The 20,897-nt window shown below is 34.1% G+C and overlaps 10 protein-coding genes and 2 pseudogenes across 12 annotated transcripts, besides 1 other annotated feature; 8 read left to right on the top strand and 4 right to left on the bottom strand.

Annotated features, from left to right (window-relative positions):
• Window positions 1-81: 81 nt before the first annotated feature.
• On the top strand, window positions 82-1,002 carry TVAGG3_1010310 (uncharacterized protein; the record flags this gene model as incomplete). Its single annotated transcript, XM_001579093.1, has 1 exon — window positions 89-931. The coding sequence occupies one exon, from the start codon at window positions 89-91 to the stop codon at window positions 929-931; it is 843 nt and encodes a 280-aa protein (XP_001579143.1).
• A 1,460-nt stretch (window positions 1,003-2,462) lies between these two features.
• TVAGG3_1010300 (uncharacterized protein) lies at window positions 2,463-2,825 on the top strand (the record flags this gene model as incomplete). The annotated part of the gene is made up of 1 exon (XM_051254540.1): window positions 2,463-2,825. One exon carries the CDS (start codon window positions 2,463-2,465, stop codon window positions 2,823-2,825), a length of 363 nt encoding a protein of 120 aa, XP_051080114.1.
• A 264-nt stretch (window positions 2,826-3,089) lies between these two features.
• TVAGG3_1010290 (uncharacterized protein) lies at window positions 3,090-3,938 on the bottom strand (the record flags this gene model as incomplete). The annotated part of the gene is made up of 1 exon (XM_051254539.1): window positions 3,090-3,938. One exon carries the CDS (start codon window positions 3,936-3,938, stop codon window positions 3,090-3,092), a length of 849 nt encoding a protein of 282 aa, XP_051080113.1.
• Window positions 3,939-4,388: 450 nt separating this feature from the next.
• Window positions 4,389-20,897: part of a mobile genetic element that runs on past the window's edge.
• TVAGG3_1010280 lies at window positions 7,787-8,748 on the top strand (annotated as a pseudogene). Its single transcript has one exon. A coding segment is annotated over exon 1 (962 nt).
• Window positions 9,475-9,873, top strand: TVAGG3_1010270 (DNA/RNA polymerases family; the record flags this gene model as incomplete). Its single annotated transcript, XM_051254538.1, has 1 exon — window positions 9,475-9,873. The coding sequence occupies one exon, from the start codon at window positions 9,475-9,477 to the stop codon at window positions 9,871-9,873; it is 399 nt and encodes a 132-aa protein (XP_051080112.1).
• Window positions 10,069-10,497, top strand: TVAGG3_1010260 (His-Me finger endonucleases family; the record flags this gene model as incomplete). The annotated part of the gene is made up of 1 exon (XM_051254537.1): window positions 10,069-10,497. One exon carries the CDS (start codon window positions 10,069-10,071, stop codon window positions 10,495-10,497), a length of 429 nt encoding a protein of 142 aa, XP_051080111.1.
• TVAGG3_1010250 (uncharacterized protein) lies at window positions 11,017-11,524 on the top strand (the record flags this gene model as incomplete). Its single annotated transcript, XM_051254536.1, has 1 exon — window positions 11,017-11,524. A coding segment is annotated over one exon (508 nt), but the record flags the coding sequence as incomplete, so codon positions are not given.
• Window positions 13,667-14,446, top strand: TVAGG3_1010240 (KilA, N-terminal/APSES-type HTH, DNA-binding family; the record flags this gene model as incomplete). Its single annotated transcript, XM_001293116.1, has 1 exon — window positions 13,667-14,446. One exon carries the CDS (start codon window positions 13,667-13,669, stop codon window positions 14,444-14,446), a length of 780 nt encoding a protein of 259 aa, XP_001293117.1.
• Window positions 15,315-16,112, bottom strand: TVAGG3_1010230 (protein of unknown function, DUF4106 family; the record flags this gene model as incomplete). Its single annotated transcript, XM_051254535.1, has 1 exon — window positions 15,315-16,112. A coding segment is annotated over one exon (798 nt), but the record flags the coding sequence as incomplete, so codon positions are not given.
• TVAGG3_1010220 (uncharacterized protein) lies at window positions 16,149-16,495 on the top strand (the record flags this gene model as incomplete). Its single annotated transcript, XM_051254534.1, has 1 exon — window positions 16,149-16,495. A coding segment is annotated over one exon (347 nt), but the record flags the coding sequence as incomplete, so codon positions are not given.
• TVAGG3_1010210 (protein of unknown function, DUF4108 family) lies at window positions 16,678-17,015 on the bottom strand (the record flags this gene model as incomplete). The annotated part of the gene is made up of 1 exon (XM_001328769.2): window positions 16,678-17,015. A coding segment is annotated over one exon (338 nt), but the record flags the coding sequence as incomplete, so codon positions are not given.
• Window positions 17,958-18,581, bottom strand: TVAGG3_1010200 (annotated as a pseudogene). The gene has a single exon. A coding segment is annotated over exon 1 (624 nt).

Genomic DNA, 20,897 nt, shown 5'->3' with positions numbered 1-20,897 from the left:
TAATTTAAAATCGTTCAAGTTGTTTTGCCTTATTATCTTTGCAAACTTTGGAAATGCTGGAAAAGTGACGAGACTAAAATTCGAGCAAATGAAAACAGGCGGGTTAGGTCTTGGGCTCGGACTTGGATTAAAGAAGAATCAACCACAAGAAGAGCCAGAAATACAAATTAATGATGGAATGCTTATTGAAGATATTGATAATTCTGTGGCCCGCGATATTATTTCAGTTTTTGAAAAGAATCAAGCTGCTTCTAATGCACCTCCATTGGAAGATGCTGCTTTTATAGAAAGTTCTTTGAAATTAATACAAGAAGAGACAAAAGCTCAAATTTTTGGTCCTTTAATGAGTGTTGCTCATCAAATTGATTCTGGCATCTCAACAGTTAACGATTTCAAAACAGAGTTAAGTAAATCACAAGCAGATCTATTAAATGCTCCTCACGCACGAAATCCTCCAACCCAGTTCATTACAAGGTCTGTTGACAGACTACAAAGCAAATCTATCGAAATAAGTCAGATACTTTCCGCCTATACAGCCAAATTCCAAGCATTTGAATCAATTCAACAACAAAATCCAATTGGCAAAATTCTGAAGTCAGAACATCATGCACTAATCAGAGTTGCATCAAAAGTAGCTCAAGTTCGTTCCCGTTATGAAGCTTTGAGGAATGAAATGCTCCAGAAATTACCTACAAATATTCTTACGAAATTTGAGGAATCTATGGATAGCTCCGAACAAGCCTCAACATCAGATATCATAGAAACTAATTACCAGTCATATATTACAGAAAAGAAGAATAAATTTGATAAATGGCGAGAAGAGATCGATTTATTTGGAGAATCAACGGCCCCACCACCTGCACAAACAACAAAATTTTCACTTGGCGCCAAACCAGCATTAGGTGGTTCAAAACTTTCAACTTCAAAATAATTTTGTTTTTAGTTTCATATCTTATGTTTGCATGTTTTGATACTATATTAGTAAATACTATACTATTTGAATTTATGACTTTTTTTTAAAAAAAATTTACAGCTTTATTTTTATTTTCAAAATATCTTAATAAAAGATATTGATTTTAAGCCACAATTCACAAATTTGTTACAAGTTAGAGACATACAATGATATTTAACGTTTTCTAAAGGATATTTCAAACATACAAAAAAATATCATATAACAGATTGATTACATGTCATATAACATAGATTAAAAAAAAAAAAAAAAAAAAAAAAAAAGGTAGTGGGGCTTCCAGGCACTTCGTGCCTTCTAGCCCTGAAGATGTTTTGTCAAGACTTCTTCGTAAATGTTTTGTCAAGACTTCTTCGTAAATGTTTTGTCAAGACTTCTTCGTAAAATCAGACAAAAATATATTTTAGGGTAGAAGGTTAGATATAACCTCTTTTCTAACCTCTTTTCTACCCTCTTGAATTTGTCAAGATTTCTTCGTAAATGTTTTGTCACTTTTCTGTCACTTTTCAGGAAAAAAACATTTTTATTGTATATAAAATGAATTTTACAAAACCACCGTTACCCTTCTTTGGAAATAAGAGTAGATGTAAAGATATTCTATTGAGAGAACTTAAGAAACTACCGAATGGTCTAACATTTGTAGATTTGTTCGGTGGAAGTTTCTATATATCCCATTTGTGCCATACAATATTCCCAGACTCAAAGATTATATGCAATGACTTCGACAACTATATGAACCGTCTCAAACATATTCCAGACACAAACAATATATTGAAAGAGTTAAAAGAAAAGATACCTATAGGTAAGATGGAACGTATACCATTAGATAAGAAAAATATTGTGAGAGAGGTTTTGAAAAAAGCAGAATATATAGACTGGGATAGTATATCTGCTAGACTATTATATAGTGGTTCTATAAGAGTTCATGACATTGAAACACTTATGTCAAAAGTTTTATATCTTAACTATACAAATGTTTTCAAAGAGGACATAGAAAAATATATTGAGGGTATAGAGTTTGTGAGATGTCATTGGACAGATTTGTATGAAAAATATAAAGACAAGGAAAATGTTTTCTTTATAGTGGACCCACCGTTCTATAACACATGGGATTTTCAATACCAAGTAGACTGGACTTTGAGAGACTCTTTAGAAACTTTAGACGTTTTACATAACCATCCATGCTTTTACTTTACATCCGATAAAAGTGGTTTGGAAACCGTTATGAGATGGTTAGAGGACATACATGACTATGAGTTTATTTACGATAAGATAGAATATGAGAGAGGTCCTATAAACTGGAGAAAGTGTCACAATAAAGAAATTTTATTGGTAAGTAAATGTGGTTTGAAATAGGACTACTTGTTTTAGGTTTTTTCCATTGTGTCATTTATTTATTTGACGTGGCAGAAAGATATAGAGAATATGAAGATGAACCAATGTCTGCAAATGTTCAGCATATGTACTCGTAAGAGATATTTTTATCTAATATTAAATGGACGCACAGAACTTAGCGAATGCACAGCAACCTGGACAACCAAACCCAGAGAATATTCCAAATGAAGTTAGAATACAAACTGCAATGGCAAACTATGGTCAAGTGCCAACAGATGTACAAATGCAAACTGCCATGTCAAATGACGCTGCGTTAGGTTTGCCACCATGGTATGCAAATATGAGATGGAAAGAGTTTTATACAAACCCTGAAGTGGGATATAAACAACTTTATGCAGATGACGCGAACACAGGAGTTGACCCAGAATATGTTTTCTACCAGAGGAGAAACAGAATGTATGAGCTCCAGTTAAAGAATGCTATGGAACTCAACAGGAAACGTAAGAGACTAGGCGGACATTAGATTTTTACACGTAGTAAGTGGGTTTCTTCAGTAGTATTGGAAACTTCTTTCGAAATGTTGGAAGGGGTATATGGAATGGCGTCAAAACCGTAGGAAAAGGAATTTGGAACGGAGTCAAAAATATTGGTAAAAGAGTAGGTCAGTTCGTTGGTATTATACCTAAAGACCCTGAACCAGAAGAACAAGCTCCTGTTATACAACAGCCTGAACCTGCACCACAGTCTAGTTGGCAACCAAATCCAACACCTCAACCGTATTAAAAAATTATATTTTTACCGTTCGATAGTAGTTGTATATGAAACTAAGTTCTAAGTAAAACGCATGGTATAATGGAATTATTCTTTTTCTTCCATCTGTAGTAAACCATACTTGAAAGTCTGAAATACTTCCACTTGGTGGTTCGTATAACTTTGTAGGTTTTTCGTAAAAGTCATTTGCCAAGCATAAGAAAGAGTTTTGGGCGCCAGAAAATGAAGCATGAACAATAATAGCAGCTGGGTCGAAAACATCTTTAAATAAATATGGTTCATCTCTTGCATATCGACTGTAAATATTTGCTAAAGGAAGTTCGACTTTCTGATTTAACATTCTTTGCAAATAATACCATGACATTGCAGTGAATTCTGTATATATTTGTTCGTCTTTCTTTGGATTGTCTTCGTAGATTTGAAATGACACTTGTGAATTTTGTTTGTCATATACAATTCTCACATAAAGTGTGCTCTCGGTATTTGCATATTCATCAGCATATTTTGCATAACATGAATTTATTTTATCTTCTATATTTTTTAACGCAGTCTGTAGAGAAGATGAAAGGTCAACTTGTATTAGCTCAATTTCTTCCCACATTTTTCGTTTCCCTTCAGATATATAATCTATATGAAACCTTACAATAAATGGAAAACTTTTATCTTCTACAGACACAAACTTCATTCTACGAAAGCCAATAGCTTTTGTGACAGATGGGTCTCTTAGCCATCTTAATGGGTAGTCAAAACGATAGCCTTCATGCTTTACGGTCTCTGTCTCAAACTTTTGACCGACATTCGTAAAAAGTTCATCTAATGGTTTAGTTGTAGCAACTCTTGAATTTTCTTTTTCTATTGGAAGCATATTTTATCTAGAATAAAAATGTCAAATGAAACAGCGTCTATGAGAGAAATACAACACAACCGACAACTCATTATACAAGCTCTAAATAAGAACACAACAAACTTTTCAAACTATTCTAAGATATCTGAGTCATTGAAAGAAGGAAACTTAAAACTGACGATAAACCCAATGACAGATGAGTTTCTGTTTCAAGACAGTAAGAACCATACTGTTTGTATAAATCCAACAAAAGGAACTTTAAACGAGAAACCTATATCTGAACTTCTTTTGAAAGCAGATGTTGGCAACAAAGCAGACAAAGAATATGTAGACGATGCAATAGCAAAAGAAGAAGAAAGAGCTAACAAAGCTTATGCAACGAAAGAACATACTCATCCTGAACTAGCAGACAAAACATATGTTGACAATAAAATGTCAAGTGAAGTGACAAGAGCTGAAAACGAATATTCTAAAAAGACTCATACACATACCATTGCAAATATTGCAAACTTACAAGAAACCTTAAACAGGAAAAGTGACGTTGGACATACACATACATCTTCTGAAATAACAGACTTAAACGTTAGCCTTGAAAATAAAGCAGATAAAACATATGTCAATGAAATATACCAAAGTTTGCTAGGAACAAAAAATATTGAAACTATTGTTGGTGACTTTTCTGTCAATGAAGAAAACAAATATTTTAGATGGCAGTTGGTACAGTCCTTAGAAAATGGTACACGGTATAAACTCATTCCGAAAAATAACAATGAAATGTATGTAAGCTATAAAAAGAACGATGGTACACAAGTTAAAGTTCCATTAGACAACAACTGTTACTTAAACATATATGGAGACGAACAAAAGAAATATTTAAGAGTTTATGAAATGGCAGATATGACATTGCCTGACCCAGCTCCAGCACCATACTATTATGACTATGGAGATGACGAAAGAACACCACATGTAGATGAACAAAAGCTAACATTATATTTAGATTTTTATAGATATAAAAGATATAATGCAATAGAAAAAACGAGAATAGTATACTATTATACAGATGACAGAAATAAATATTATAGTCAAGACTTTACCTACCCTGAAAACATAAGATTATATTATAAAAAATATTCTGACATGAACCAGAAGAAACCTGAAATAGTTGCACTATATTTTAAGTTCAAAAGAGACAATCCTATAATATCTCATATGTTTGATTTAATGAACCCAGTAGGTTCTATTTACACGTCAATGGAAGCAAGAGGTCCTCAAGCAATGTTTGGTGTTGGTGCATGGGAACAAATAGTCGACAGGTTTTTGTATTGTGCAAACTCTTCAAAGGAAACAGGTGGAAGTAAAACGATTTCAGGTGAAAACTTACCTGCACATAGTCACTACATAGATTTAAGTACATCTCAAGCAGGTTGGCATAAGCATAGATATTGGGATTGGTCAGGAATGACAAAAGGTAAAGGATATGATGTTAAAGACGACGTTAAGTTTGCTATAAATTGTTACTGGGATGACACGCAGGGAGAAGGAAACCATACACATTTCGTTTCAGGATATACGCAAACAACGGGACAGAGTAAAGACTACATGCCACCTTACATGACAGTTTACGCATGGTATAGAATTGCTTAGTCGTCATTTTCAACTTCTTTAGCATATTCGTCAGGAGTTGTCTTATATTTGTTAGGAACTGTCTTTGAAAGTATACCACCTTGAACTTTGACAAGTTTGAAACGAGGTCTGACAATAGTAGTTTTATCTTCTGCTTGCAGTCTGTACATTTTGCCATGTTTGCCTAAAACTTCATAATATTCTCTTGTATACTTTCTTCTATTTTACGAACACGAATGCGAGTACCTGTCGAGTTCCCATTGTTGTCATAGTCAATAGTATTTTCATATGGGTCGCGTTTAGGTATTTCTATTTTTACTTTGTCACCTTTCTTAAGTTTGAAGCCTGGCATTCTTTCTTGTTTGTCTCTTTTGACTAAACTATTAAATATATAGTCTTTCTCTAAGTCGGGGTTGTTTTTCATTTCTTCGGGGGAGTGGTTTCCCAAACCTTTTTGTTTACGGCTATTGTAAATATTTAAAACTTGTCTCATCTTTGCCATGGAGAAATGTCTATACTTGTCGTCATATGACATTTCATCTACCTCACCACCTTGTGGTTGGTTTAAGTCTCTTAAGATTTTTATACAACTGTCAATGACACCAAGAGCAGAATGGTTTTGGTCGACAATGAAATATTGGTTTACATTTTTTGAACGCAGATAGTTTTTAATATCATCTGATTTGAAAGAACTTTCACAGTCAGATGTCAGTTTTGTTGGATGGTATTTGTCAACGAATATTGTCAAAGCAGTTTTCACATCTAAAAATATTTTTGGACTGCAATGGTATGGCTTCACAGTATCTTGTGTTTTGACCGACAAATATTAGCCAGTATGGTGGTCCATCTTCTCTATACCTCGGAATGTTTTCCAAGATATCCATAAACCAAGCATTTGGTGTTGAACTAAAGATTTTTACCATGAGTGCTTTCTTTGTTGCCTTAGAAACATAGGGGTCCTTGTTTGGATTCGTCATTTTTTAACCCATAAGAAATGGGTTTATTTGGCGCATTAGCAGGAGTTGCATCCAGATTTTTTGCCCGCAGTGGGAACAATAGCCAGAGGTGCATTTGGAATTGGAAGGAAGATTTTGAGTACATTAGGTATACTGAAAGAGAAAGCACAACCTATTATACAAACTGTACAGAAAGGTTGGGAGGTAGCACGAGATGCAGCAAATCTTATTCCAAATCCTGAAACAAGAGGAAAAGTTCAAGGATGGATGGACAATGTAGGAAGACAAGCAGGAAACTACTATAACAAAGCAAATGACTACTATAACCAAGCAGGGCACTATATGGACCAAGGTGAAAGATTCTTTAACAGAGGATATAACCATGCACAACAGTGGGTAAACAACAACCAACCGCAACCGCCTCAAACGTGGGGAATGTAAATTTTTTTACTGAGATGAAATGAACAATACAGCATTGAGACAAATGGGTTCAAGATGGATTTGTCGACTTCCAGCAGTTACACAACCACGTGTTTGTCAAGTTCTTCCTATACCTCAGGAAGTTTTAGACCGACTTAAAAACCTAAACAACCAGTTGAAAACAAACCAAACTAAAATTTTTTACTGAGATGAAATGACCGAAGAAGTTGAAACGGTAGATTTGACACCACAAACAAAAAGTTCAGAACCATTGTCAAAACCTGTCAAAGAACTTACAGATGAAGAGAAAAATTCAATAATAGAAAGTGCCAGGTCTGGAAATACAAACCCCAACTATAAAGTCACTTTTCATAGAAATGGAACGGCTAGTATCTCAAAAAAGAAACAGACTCTCACAAATAAAATATTGAAGTCTGAAGGAGCTTTCGAGACAACAGATGGGAAGGTATACTTCACTGACCAACAGTTCATTATAGAACATCTCATTGACTTAGAGTCGAAATATTCTAAACTTTACAACAAACACAAAAAGTTGAAAGGAAAACAAAAACAAATGGCATATGATATTTATGAAGATGTTAACGACACAACCATACCTGCAAGTGAGGTAAAGTCAGAGGAACCGAAAAGTGACGAAAAACCGATAGAAGAAGAAAAACCAAAAACTGAAGATAAACCAAAACCAAAGTTTAGTCAACCTTCATTAGCTGGTATGGGTTGGCGTCAAAGGCTTCTGGTAGCTGGTGGTTACGTAAAGTAAAGAAAAAAATATTTTTTTTATTTTTATAAAAATGCCCCCGCATAGAATGGATAGAAAGTCTGCTAGAATAAAAGCAGAGTTAGAAAGATATGGTTGGAAAGTTTCGAAGAATTTTAAATATAGGAAGGGAAGACCCATAAAAGTCTATGACAAATTGTCTGGTCTTCGCTACGAAATGGAATTGGAAACAGCACGCGCAAATTATCCAAACAGACTAGAGAGGTTAGAAGAAGAACGTCTTATGGACATGCCTTTCGATGTTAGTGAGCCTCAAGTTGAAGGACACGACGGCTTTGCCAGATTCTACTGGAAACATAACGAACAATTGCATCCTTTGAGAAGGAAAAAAGGAAAAGGTGAAGACAAACATGCTCCCATGGAAAGAACAAGATATGCATATGAAAAGTACCGTGAAGTTAGAAGTCAAATTACATCTGGTCGAACCTTTACAGTAAACTTTGACGAAGGAAAGAACAAAGAAGGCTTCATGGGAGTACTTGCTGCCATACAAGACGGAAATAAGAAAGGATACAATCTCAGACTAACCGTAACAGATTTGGACGGTCACATTTACTATGCACATGGCAATGTCACAACAGCCGCACAACTTCTTGACGCTTTCAAGACTACAAAGAGAGAACAAATGTTTGACTCCGACTCAGACATTTTGAATGCAATTGAAGGAATTGCAAGTGTAAAATTTGAATGGTACCAACCTAACCCTCAAGCAGTCAGACAACATGCTGGATACTTCCCGTTCATAAATAAGTCTGACATTGACTTGACAAGGTATGGAATTTACAATTCAATTGAAAAAATTGTCAATGAACCTTGTATTCTTACATGTCTCAGGAACTCTGGTCTTGTTACAGAAGAGAAGATGAAGTATCTTGAGTCATGTGTGAAGACAAGGTACATTCTTAGAGGTCAATTGGCAAAAGTTGCACCGTTGGCAAATGTCAATATCCGAGTCAACATACCTACAGCTAAAGGTTCTTCACATGACGACTATGTTGTTGACAAAGACTTACCATGGTTGAAGATTGTAATTGTCCACAACCACTTCATGTTGAACGAAAGTCTTATGTTCGGAAAAGGCAAGTGCAACATTGTCAGAGCTGTTAACATTCTTTTCGAGAAAGGTTTGTTGGAACCAATTCCAGATGACAAGCTGACAGAAACTTTTGTACCAAAAGACGAAACAAACTTTTCATTGTTAGCAAGACCAAAAGTTGTTCCAGACAAAGTTATAGCACAAAAGAAGTACACTGTTCCAAAAGGAGTTGGATTGTTCGGATACCAACCTGAACCAGAAGAACTTCCAATGAGGTTGCAAGAACTTCAAGATGCTATAAACAAACTTCCATTGAGACATCCAATTGACGTCAAATTGTATTGGAGAGCATCGGAGTTAGGTCAGAAGGTTTTATATGAAACAGGTTGCTTCGACGATGTTTATGAGATAGCAGGCGAAGTTTCTCAGAAGATAAGAGACTCACTTGAATTTCCACGAACTGGACCCATTGGTTGCGACAAGTTCGACTCAAACGAAAAGATATACTATGTCGACCTTAACGCTGCGTACATGAGGTTCGTCCAATATATTCCAACTGGAATTCCAAACGAAGACGGTGAGTTCCCAGGAAGGAACTATACAGTTGGAAAAGTCATACAACAACTCTATGATATTAGGAAAGCTTCAAACCCCAAACTTGCAATGACACTCAAATTGCTTATGAATTCGACATGGGGATATTCCATTAAAAAACCTCAAAAGATGAAGAGTAAACACTATGAGAAGGTCGACAACTTTGTTGAAAGGTTCTCCCCTTTTGTTTTGAAATACGAATTTACTCAAGGTCAAGGTGGCTTAGTAACCACAGTAAAACCTATTGTCGAACATTGGTCTTATCCTCAGTTCGCAAAAGCAGTCCTTGACAACTACAATGAGTTCTTCTCCGAGGTCAAATCGAAAGTTGTGGTATACTATGAGAACATTGACGCACTCATGACGAACGAAGAAGGGTACAACAAACTCATTGAAATGGGAATGGTCGGTGAAAAGATGGGCTGTTTTAAGCTAGATAAGGTATTTTCTGAAGTTCATGTAATATCGAAAAGGAAGTACTGGGGTGTTAAAGAAGATGGTGAAATAGTTAAACATTGCATGAAATAAAACATTTTTTTAAAAAAACATTTTTTTATTTTATTTGAAATGTACGCTGAGTTTGTTGGAACAGACCGTTGGGAAACTTGTTTGTTAGATGAGAAATATGAAATTCACTGTTGTGAGTCATTTGAAGTCAGAAACAAAAAGACAAAAAGAGTTTTAAGCGAATGGGAGCGAAATGACGGATATGCTATTATGAAGATGGGTGGAAAACACTATCTTAAACATGTTGTCATTGCAACTCATTTTATACTGAATCCTAACAATTTACCTTTTGTAGACCATATAAACCATATAAGAAACGACAATAGACTTGAAAACTTACGTTGGGTCACTCGTTCTGAAAACAATAAGAACAAAGGCAAATTTGGAGATATTGTATTCGAATTTGTCGACGAACTAGAAGATGAAACAATTGAAATTACAGACTATGGCAAGCATACGTTTGAGTTTTACTACTATAGCGAAGAACAAGACTCTTTCTACTTTTATACCGGCGTAAACTATAGGAAATTACAAGTATATTTTACTAAGGCGGGCTATGCTTATGTAAACACTAGAGATACAGATGGAAAATACGTTCAAATACTTCTTAACAAATTCAAGAAGCTATATGGCATACCATTTTAAAACAGTATATTTTTACATATATTAAATGCTTCAGGTTGAAAAACAAAGAACAAAAGTAGCAGATACAAAACCGTTAGACTATATCTTTACAAATACTGGTAGGACTATTTCAGATGAAGAAATTTCATCCCGAATTGTCTTTCATATACAACTACGGAAAAGTGCTGAATTCGACAAAAATGAGTTTTTGGTTGAAAAAAGAGGTGGAGCCAAAAGTGGCTCGACCTCAAAACAAGCATTTTGTGAAGAATATACCAACCCGCGGAAAACAGCGGGTTGCTTTTTATACAAAGTTCACCCGTTGAATTTGTCATGAATTTCCTTAAGATAGAAAAAAATATATTTTAGGTGTCACCAGGTCACTCGGTCAACTAACATCTTTTTGAAAATGGTGACAACATGACATTTTGACAACAACACAGGAAATAGATTTTATCGTTGTGGTCCGACGGTTAAGCCACAAACGAATGTCCGACGTACCACCAAAAAATATTTTTTTATTTTTATTGTAAGAACAGTATGACAGTCGAAGCAAAAACGTTCACGAACAAATCTAATGGCGAAACATTCACAAAAGGCACTTACAACGGTATTGAAGTCTTACGTAGAGACAAGGATGGTTATGTAAATGCAACAAATATGTGTCAGCAGTTTAGGAAAGACTTTAGAAGGTTGTTGGAAAATAAGTCCTGGGAAGAGTATTTTAAGGCATTTTGTGAAGAATATACCAACCCGCGGAAAACAGCGGGTTGCTTTTTATACAAAATTCATGCAGGAATTCCTGATGAAATCAAACAGGTTAGAGGAATGTATGTAGACCCAAGACTTGTAAACTATATAGCAATGTGGGCTTCTCCAAAATATTGCATAGCAGTTGGAAAAATTATGGACTCCATAGACAAGAAAGTTCATGAGAAGTTAGATGAAGAAGAACTTGAAGATACAGTAGAGAATGCAAAACCTTTGTTCGAAGAAGAAGTTAGAAAAATGCATGAAAAACAAATAGAACATGAACGTGAGATATGTTCTGGTTATAGAGACTCTCCATACGAACTAGACCAATGGGAACAAGAAGATTTAAAGAGAGAATTTAGAGAATATGAACTCGCTAAAATTTCATTAGAAGCTGCAGAAGAGAGGTTAAAAGCTTGGGGTTGTTTTGTACAAAAATATTGTGAGTAAATGAACCATTTATTTTCGACAAAAATATATTTTAGGGTAGAAGGTTAGATCTAACCTGTCTTCTACCCTCTTTTCTACCCTCTTGAATTTGTCATGACTTCTTCGTAAATGTTTTGTCAAGACTTCTTCATAAATGTTTTGTCAAGACTTCTTCATCGTAATGAGTGTAAAGGACCCAAAAATATATTTTAGGGTAGAAGGTTAGATATAACCTGTCTTCTACCCTCTTTTCTACCCTCTTGAATTTTCATGATTTCATCGTAAATGTTTTGTCATGAATTTCATCGTAAATGTTTTGTCATGATTTCATCGTAAATGTTTTGTCAAGACTTCTTCGTACATGTTTTCTAACCTCATGAGTTTTCCCGAAATAAAAAATAAAGTTGGTTTTTTTAAAAAAATATTTTTTATTTTTATTGTAAGAACATGTTAGCAACAACAGCACCAAACTCTTTAGTCATGAATCCTACGTCAATGTTAGTAGAGATGAAAAGCTTCATTCCTTCTTCATATACTTTCGAAACAGAAATCCAGAAGATAAAGCAAGAACTTTTAACAAGTACTTTAGACTGTAGTGCGAAAGATGAAACAAATGAACAGTATCTTTATGAAATGCAGGATATTATTGACCATCTACCTAAACTTCCTGAAATACAACAACAAAAGCTCACTATTCCTGAATTCGATGAAATAGAAGTCAAAGCAACTGACTCAGTAGAAATAAAGAAGTTCATACGAAAGGTTAACTATGAGTTTCTTGGATTTCATTGCAACCACAAAGTCATGGACAAAGATTGCGATATGGTATATAAGAACATCTCTGACATATACAAATCTGGGGAGTTTAAGACCTACGACAACTTTGTTTCGTTAGTTGCTGAATGTGTATGGCAGATAAGAGATAAAGATAGAAGAGGTAAGATATGGAATGAACAAATAAAACCAGCAGCTTTTGAGTTAAAGAGAGCAATTGACGCCTTAGTCATACTAGCAGGTAAGATTTCAATGTACAATGCTAAAATGAACCCACAATGTTCTAAATGTAAAGCAGCAATGAGGAAATATAACTACTCCGTCAAAGAGATAGAACGTATGAGAAACGACTATGCTGACTTAAAGAAAGAGATGTCAAACATTGAGTTTGAAACAGTTGGAAAGATAGACAATGACACCAAAGTGGTTAGAATAGGTGATTTAAACGTAAGATACTCAAAGAAATACAACAAATATTCTTTGTCAGACATTCTAACACTATCTGGAAAGAGAGCAAAGGACTGGGTTAGAAATGCTTCAACTCAGAAAATTTTGACAAGAAATCCTGAGCTTTTGATATCGGTAAGATTTCATGGAACTACAGCATATCTCATCGACAAAAGTCTTATACCAATAGTTTTGTTATGGTTAGACCCAGTTGTTGGATATAACTTCATAACATATGGTTCATTCGATACGGAACGTTGCAGTGAAGGCTTACTTTACATCGTTCAGAAACCGAAGGACTTCAATACAAAGAGATATAAGATAGGAAGGACATATAATATAACTCTAAGATATGACAGTACAGTCAATATAGTCAAGGTTGTGTTAGTTAATGATATGAGAGCTGCAGAAACAGAACTACTTGAAAAGTTTGAGAAAATGTATGGTGCTCCCATAAAAGGTAAAGAAACGTTTGAAGTAGATGAGATAGATAAAGCTATAAAATTATTTGACGAAGTTGCTGAAAAATACATGTAAAAATAACGTTTACCATGTAAAACGCTTATAAAATAACTGGGGTAGAAAAGAGGGTAGAAGACAGGTTAGATCTAACCATCTACCCTAAAATATATTTTTATTGAAAAATGACCAAATTTCATGAAATTTCTCTAGACCGACTTTTACAGGGGTAGCCAAAACTCTATGAAATCATGAATTTCCTTAAGATAGAAAAAATAAAGTTAGTTTTTTATAAAATATTTTTTTATCCTGTATATAAGAAACAGATATGTCAACATCAGAGAACACAACAACTGCTATCGTTCATGAAGCCATAAATGAAGAATACGAGTACATACAGTTTAACAAACAACTCCGTCTCATTCGTTCGGTCAAAGACGATATGTACCAAATGCAAAGTATTTTGACAGCATGTTTTGCTCCAGATACTATGAAACCACAAGATTGGTTTGAATTAAATAGCACTCATGAACTCCTCAGTGAGTTTGAACATGTAGAACTTAAAAAGATGTACCAAGACAGGCAAAACTTACCATTGTATCTAAAAGGTATATATGTTCATAAGTTCCTAGTTAGTTCAATAGCAATGTGGGCTTCACCTCGTTATGCAATCTACATACTTATGCTACTTGACGAACTTTGTACAAAGCAGAGAGAAGATATGATGAAAGAAGACAAAAACATTCAGAAAAGAATACCACGTTCGGTACCAAAAGGAAAGGAAAAGAACTATAAGTATATGATTTATACTGAAGAGATGGAAAATGAAGAAGACAGAGATATGGTTATGTTGCATTTAGTCAGAAGAAACAACAAAAGCTTTTACGACCTTGCTAAGATTTACAAATCTGACAGAAATTGGTTCTATCGCGAAAACTTACCGATTTCAATGACACCAAATGAAGATGTTAAACAGATAGTTCAAGATACGTTACCTCAAACACACTATGATATGAAAGGTTGTACAATACTTACATTCAAAGAAGATTTGCCATTGTTAAAGGAAAAAATAACAGAGTATTTCGACAACTTCAAACAAGTAGGGTAAATTTCAATCTTTATTTTTCAAGCTTGACCTTTACATTCTGCCTGAGGAAGTCTTTAACAAGCTCGTTAATTTCAATTAGATAAATTGCTTCGTCTAGGGGGTCAAGCTCCATACTGAGTCAGTACAATATTGTACTTTTTCAAGACAATGTTGTACTTTTTCAAGACAATGTTGTACTTTTTCAAGACAATATTGTACTTTTTCAGAACAATGTTGTACTTTTTCAGAACAATGTTGTATAAATTCAGTACAATGTCTCTCAAATTTGAGTACAGCTGTACTTTTTCAGAACAAGTCTTGTACTTTTTCAGAACAATGTTGTACTTTTTCAAGACAATGTTGTACTTTTTCAAGACAATGTTGTACTTTTTCAAGACAATGTTGTACTTTTTCAAGACAATGTTGTACTTTTTCAAGACAATATTGTACTTATTCAGTACAATGTTGTATAAATTCAGTACAATGTCTCTCAAATTTGAGTACAGCTGTACTTTTTCAGAACAAGTCTTGAACTTTTTCAAGACAATGTTGTACTTTTTCAGAACAATGTTGTACTTTTTCAAGACAATGTTGTACTTTTTCAAGACAATGTTGTACTTTTTCAAGACAATGTTGTACTTTTTCAAGACAATATTGTACTTATTCAGTACAATATTATATTGTTTCAGAACAAAGACGGTTAAGACACAAACGAATGTCCGACGTTCCTCTTCCTGAATGTCTTCCAAAGCCAGAAGAACCGACAGCCCCAGCACCACAACAGACTTACTACGACTCAACACTTACATTTTTACGCTTGACTTTTTACAATTTGAACTTTGTTTGCGTAGATATGAATTCTGAAAGAAGTATGAGGGTCTTGTATGACTTTGTACTTCTCCCATAGTTCATGTCTGTCAAACTTACCTGCCATGGACTCTTTCATAAGTTCCATGAAATCGTCTTCGGACAATCCAGGGAAAAGTATAATGTCAGTAAGTATTCTTTTAACATCCTTACTTAAACTCTTTGCTGTCTGTACACAAATGACAACTGAGATGTTAAAGTGTCTGAGCTTCTTAAGAATTCGACACATATCTTGTTCTCTATTCTTTAACAAAGGATGAGAGGCGAAATCATCTAAGATAAGAAGACATCTATGAGGGTAAGTCTTCCAATCGTAAGATTGCAATTTCTTCGAAATGTATTCTATCTCTTTCTGTTTGTTTCTGAAGTGTTTCTTCTCTAATATTCTTTGCATTTCCTCATTTGGGTCTTTAAACTTCGAATTTATATACTCATTTATAGCATTATACTTCAAAACTCTTCTTTGGTACTTCTTTATCCAATCTAACAACTCAGTATCCTTTATACATACTAACTTAGACTTCTTTATAATATCTTTGAACGAATTGACGGTTTGATCGAATTGACCAGAAGTACTACAAATAACAACTAACTCATAGAATGGGTTCTTCTCATCTAGTTCTTGTTGTTGTGCAGCCATTTTAAGATAAGTGAAAGTCTTACCCGACCCAGGTGGTGCAATTAGACCTGTTATACCATTCTGAGCAAATAAGAACTTTTCATGTATAGGCTTTATCTGAGCATTTTCTAACTTTCTCTTGTTCTTGTTTAAAACATTCTCAAATTTTTTGTCAATGTCAGCAAACTTTTTTTCTAACATATTTTTAGAAAAATTAAAATTTTTATCTTTTAGAAAATGTCTAGTGATTTCGCTATCTATATTCGAGACAAGCTTTTTGACTCTAAAACTTCTGTCGACCATAAAATCTTACATAGTGTAAACAAGAAAGGTGAATTTGTTCTAAAGTTCTGTTTCTGGGAATATGACAAGAACCATAAAACATTAGGCAGAGAAGTCTTTAAGTTTGTCAATGACAGACTTGTTGACAGAGATGACGCCGATTGGAAAGATGAAGTCCAACAAAAGTTCTTAGAATGCAAAGAAGGCACATGCGCTGTTCTTGAAGATGAAATAGAAAACAGAATAGAAGAGCTATTAAAGGACAAAGAACTTTTACATAAATATGGTTGCGCCAAATTTGACATAACTCCACCAGAAAAGAAGAAGAAAGGAAAGAGAGAAAAGAAAGAAAAGAAAGTAGAAGAAGAGAAGAAAGAACCTGAACCAGTTCCAGAGAAGGTGAGTATGACATGTAAAAATAAAATTTTATTTTTAGAACATTTCTGGGTCAATGTCAATGTTCTCTTCCTCTTTAGGAGCAAACACTGGCTTAGACTCTAAAATCTTTTTACCCAATTTACCTTGAACTTCAACTATCTTAGACTCATAATATTCATAGTCGTCTGCTTTCTTTGGTTCATAAGGTATAACAAGTTTGTATGCTTTGCCTTCTTTAAGGTTTGAGAACCTTCTGTCAAAATTTTCTTTGACTGCTAACAAACCTTCTATGTCTAAGTCTTCAAATTTCGCACCATTTTTAGTCACAATAGCAAACTTAACTGGTTCGATGTTCCAAACTTTGTCAAATGTAGACTTTTCAAAATGGTAGAAGTAAACATTCAAATAAGCGAATGGGTCTAGTTCTTCTTTAAGTCCTGACATATTTTGTTGACTGAAATATATTTCGTCATCTTTTCTATCGGATAAAAAAATATTTTTTTTAAAATTTACTCATAAAATTATTTCTTTCTATATTTGCCATTCCGAACTTCGAAAAGATGTTTTTATACCAGCATAGAATTTTTCTCTAGAGCTTAGTCTTATATCGTTTTTCATGACAATATTTTCTATATTCTTCATATAAAGCCTTTTTTTCATACATTTCATAAGGACAATCTAACAGAATAGCGCATATCTATTTTCGTTATCTAGGTCTGTTCCAACAAACTCAGCGTACATTTCAAATAAAATAAAAAATATATATATTTTAAAATTTACTCAGAAAATTTTTCTTTGTATATACGCCGTTCTGTATGTCTAAAAAGATTTTGACATTTGCCAAGAATGTACGTTTAGAAGCTGCCATATAACCATATTCTTGACAATACTGTTTATATTCATCGTACAATGACCTTTCATCTAAACACTCAAAGTCGCTTTCTTCTATGAACAGTTCATATACACTCTTGTTTGCTTCTAACAATGTTTGTCTTTCTTCGGTATGTGGAATTTGTCTTGGATTGAACTTAGAAATATCTAATGTCATGAAATATGAGAACAAGTGGTTGTAAAAGTCAGATGTCAAAGTTTCTGCTAAGTCGTCAAAATATTCTGTATCTTGCATATGAGCTTCTGACGTTCTGACAACTACATATCTTCTGTCAGAACTTTCTAACTTCATCGGAACAGCATTGTTTGAAACCATGACGAAGTTTGCAACATTTTCACAAACTCTTTGGTCTTTATATTTTCTTTCAACAACTCCAACTTTGTCTGTTATAAGACTCTTCAAAGCATCTGAGTTCAAAACTTTTGTTGTATCTATACTTTGAAGTTCGTTACATACTATAAGTTTCATATTCTCTATTGAAGAGTTAAATTTACCGCAGATGTTTTCTAAGTTTGTCATATTCGGATTCGAATAGCCCTCTAACAGTTTGCACAAAATATCTGTAAAGAAAGTGTTCTTACCTGTTCCTTGTTTTCCAATTATAATGAGAGCAGTTTCATTTTTAGCACTTGGATGTTGTAAGATGTTTGCAAACCAACATAAGATATACTCATAGACTCTTTCGTTTCCATTGCATATAATTTCTTTGACATGGTCTAACCAAGCTTCTATAATATTTTCTTTCCATTCTACTTGTTCGTATTTATATCCAGTGAAGATAGAATAGAAGTTTGGAGAAGGTGTATAGAACTTTACCTCGAACTGAAAAATCTTCTAACTTTGACAATAAGATATCCCAAGCATCTAACATCTTCATGCCAACTTGTACGACTTTTATTTTCTTAAGTTTCTGTCTACATTCTTGTTCTGAAACTATTGTCGCTTTAGGTTTGTTAAAGACAACATCCCATTCTTTCATGACATAACATTCTGGGGCAGAGTCAACATAAATGACTAAACGTTTTCAAATTCTCGACTGCTTTGTTATAGTCTCGAAATGGACACATATTTCTGAACGCTTGGAAGTCATAAAAATCTGAAACATCTATTCTGTACATTTTTATAAAAAAATAAAAAAAATATTTTTTTTATTCTTGAGCTATTTGTTGCATTTGTTGTTCTTGAGCTATTTTGTTGTTGAAGTTGTTCTTGTAATACATACTTTCACCAGTTGCATCTTTCCAATTCGAAACTTTCTGCCGTCATTGACAAGTACATAGGACATAAAGTTTTACAGGAACAAAGTTTGCGTCGACTAAGGTTAAGTTTATGTTTGCTAAAGTGTTTGAGTTCACTAAAGCTGAAAACTTGCATTCGAATGAACAATAGGCAAACCAGCAGAGAAAGTGTTGTTTATACGCATGAGTATCTTTTGGTCATAATAGTTTCTGTCGACATTCGAATAGCACTTTGAACCTAAGTTTGAAACAATATATAAAATAGGTGTACTTAAAGTCAATGGAACAGATAGACCTTGTATGACACCTTTTCCTGTTATAGGAAACTGTTGGTAGTAAAAACCAGATATAAGTTTTGTATTATAGCTCATATCGTTTATACTAAACTCAGTCGGACATCCAAACATAATGAAACCTGCTCTAGTTGCAGCACATGTTACATCCGTCCTTAAAGTATTAAATAAGTCAACAAAACCTGTTGGTGGTATATCTGAGTAAGTATCTTCAAAGGAGTATTTTTTACCATTCACAACAATAAAGTCTCTGGTGTCAAAAGAGCAAAACAGGCTTTAGTCGTCATTGTGTTTAAAGTTAGTTTACAATATCGTCCTTGAGGACTTTGTAAGTTTGTTGTTATAGAATTATATGACTCAGGGTTTTTAGTCGTAATAGTATAAACCATTGTGTCTTCTGCATTTACTTAGCAACTAAATTTTAATGAAATGTTGTGGTCGTCAAATATTTTTATGACGTCTGGGAAACTATATTTTAAGTTCAACGTTTCACCTCCTTTCATAACGTATATCTTGTCAATGACATTATATGAAACACCACAGCAAGCAATGTCGGGTTCTATTTCTTTGATGTTTATATCGTCTGCCTCTGTCAAAAGTTTCAATAGTTCTTTCAAAACTTCATGAGGTGCAATGACATATGAGTTCACTTTTACAGGGTTGTGTTCGACCAAGTTTAACATTATACCCAAAGCTTGACAAAATCTTCTCCTGAGTTTTAAGTTTGTCTTTAAGTTGTTGGTAGTCGTTTCGAATATCTGCAACAGAACTTAAGTCTCTGCTAACTTCAGGGTATGTTGGTTGTTCTTTTACAGGAACTATTGTATACCATCTTCGTCTTCGTATGGTTTCCCCACTTCAAATCTCTTTCTTTGACATTGACAACAACACTTTGACTGTTTGTTTGAGTTGGTGAATTTAACTTCACATCTGCACCGCCATTAAACCTTTTGAAAACACTTACGCTTCTATTTTTCGGAAATGACATTTTACTTAGAATAAAAAATGGACGTATTCGAGTATCTCTTCGAATTGAAGCAGAACAAAGTTTACACACACAACATACAAATACATTGACAGAATAGTTCTTTATACAAACAATGGAAAATGTTTATAGAATAGCAATATTTGCTGAACCAAAATATTTTCATAAAGCAAAGAAAGTTGGTATAACTGAAATGGTGAAAGTTCTTGAAGCAGACAAAAATATAACAACAAAACTTACAGATATTTCTAAAGGTAAGTTTATCTTACAATTTTATGTCAAAACTGGCGTACTGTCAATATTTGACGGAGAGAAGTCAGTTCAAGAACAACTTACTGACCTGCTGCCAAAATCTGCTCGATGGAAGCTGTCGTTATACCAATCTGAGGAGCCCCCAGCAGGTTTCATCGAACGAATCTTCAAAAGAGCATCTTCCGTGAAAAGTGCTATTGGTTTTGTAAACTTCTTTGCTTTCAATTCATTTGGACCGTCTCTGTCACCAGTATATTGTATTTGTACAGTACCAACAGTTGAAATACCACCCATAAAGTCTTCTGAGTCAGCAAATGGAATGCCAAGCCAAAAGTTTGAACGGTCTCCATTTGTATATTGAGTTTTTTGACCTCCTGTATGAGTCCATACTTTCACATATGGCATAATAGAACTTTGCATTTCAGGGTTAATGGTTGTTGTGAAGTTGTTGTTAAAGTTCATAGCATCTAATGTCAAGTTGTATGACCTCATATCCTCAACTGTAGAATATTCTTCTCTTGGATAGTATTTGCCATCTATGTTTATATGATATTTAATACCAGGGTTGTAGAAACAAGAATAGTCATTTATAGTTCGTCTGAACAGTACAAACATAGTATCTGCATGTTTCATTGCAGTTGTTAAAGCAATATCTGTTCTTGCACC

Source organism: Trichomonas vaginalis, chromosome I (genome assembly GCF_026262505.1).
Source record: "Trichomonas vaginalis G3 chromosome I, whole genome shotgun sequence".
In the NCBI taxonomy this organism is placed as follows: Eukaryota; Parabasalia; order Trichomonadida; family Trichomonadidae; genus Trichomonas; species Trichomonas vaginalis.
The sequence above is the reverse complement of the archived record's forward strand: the minus strand, read 5'-3'. Positions and strand labels throughout refer to the sequence as shown.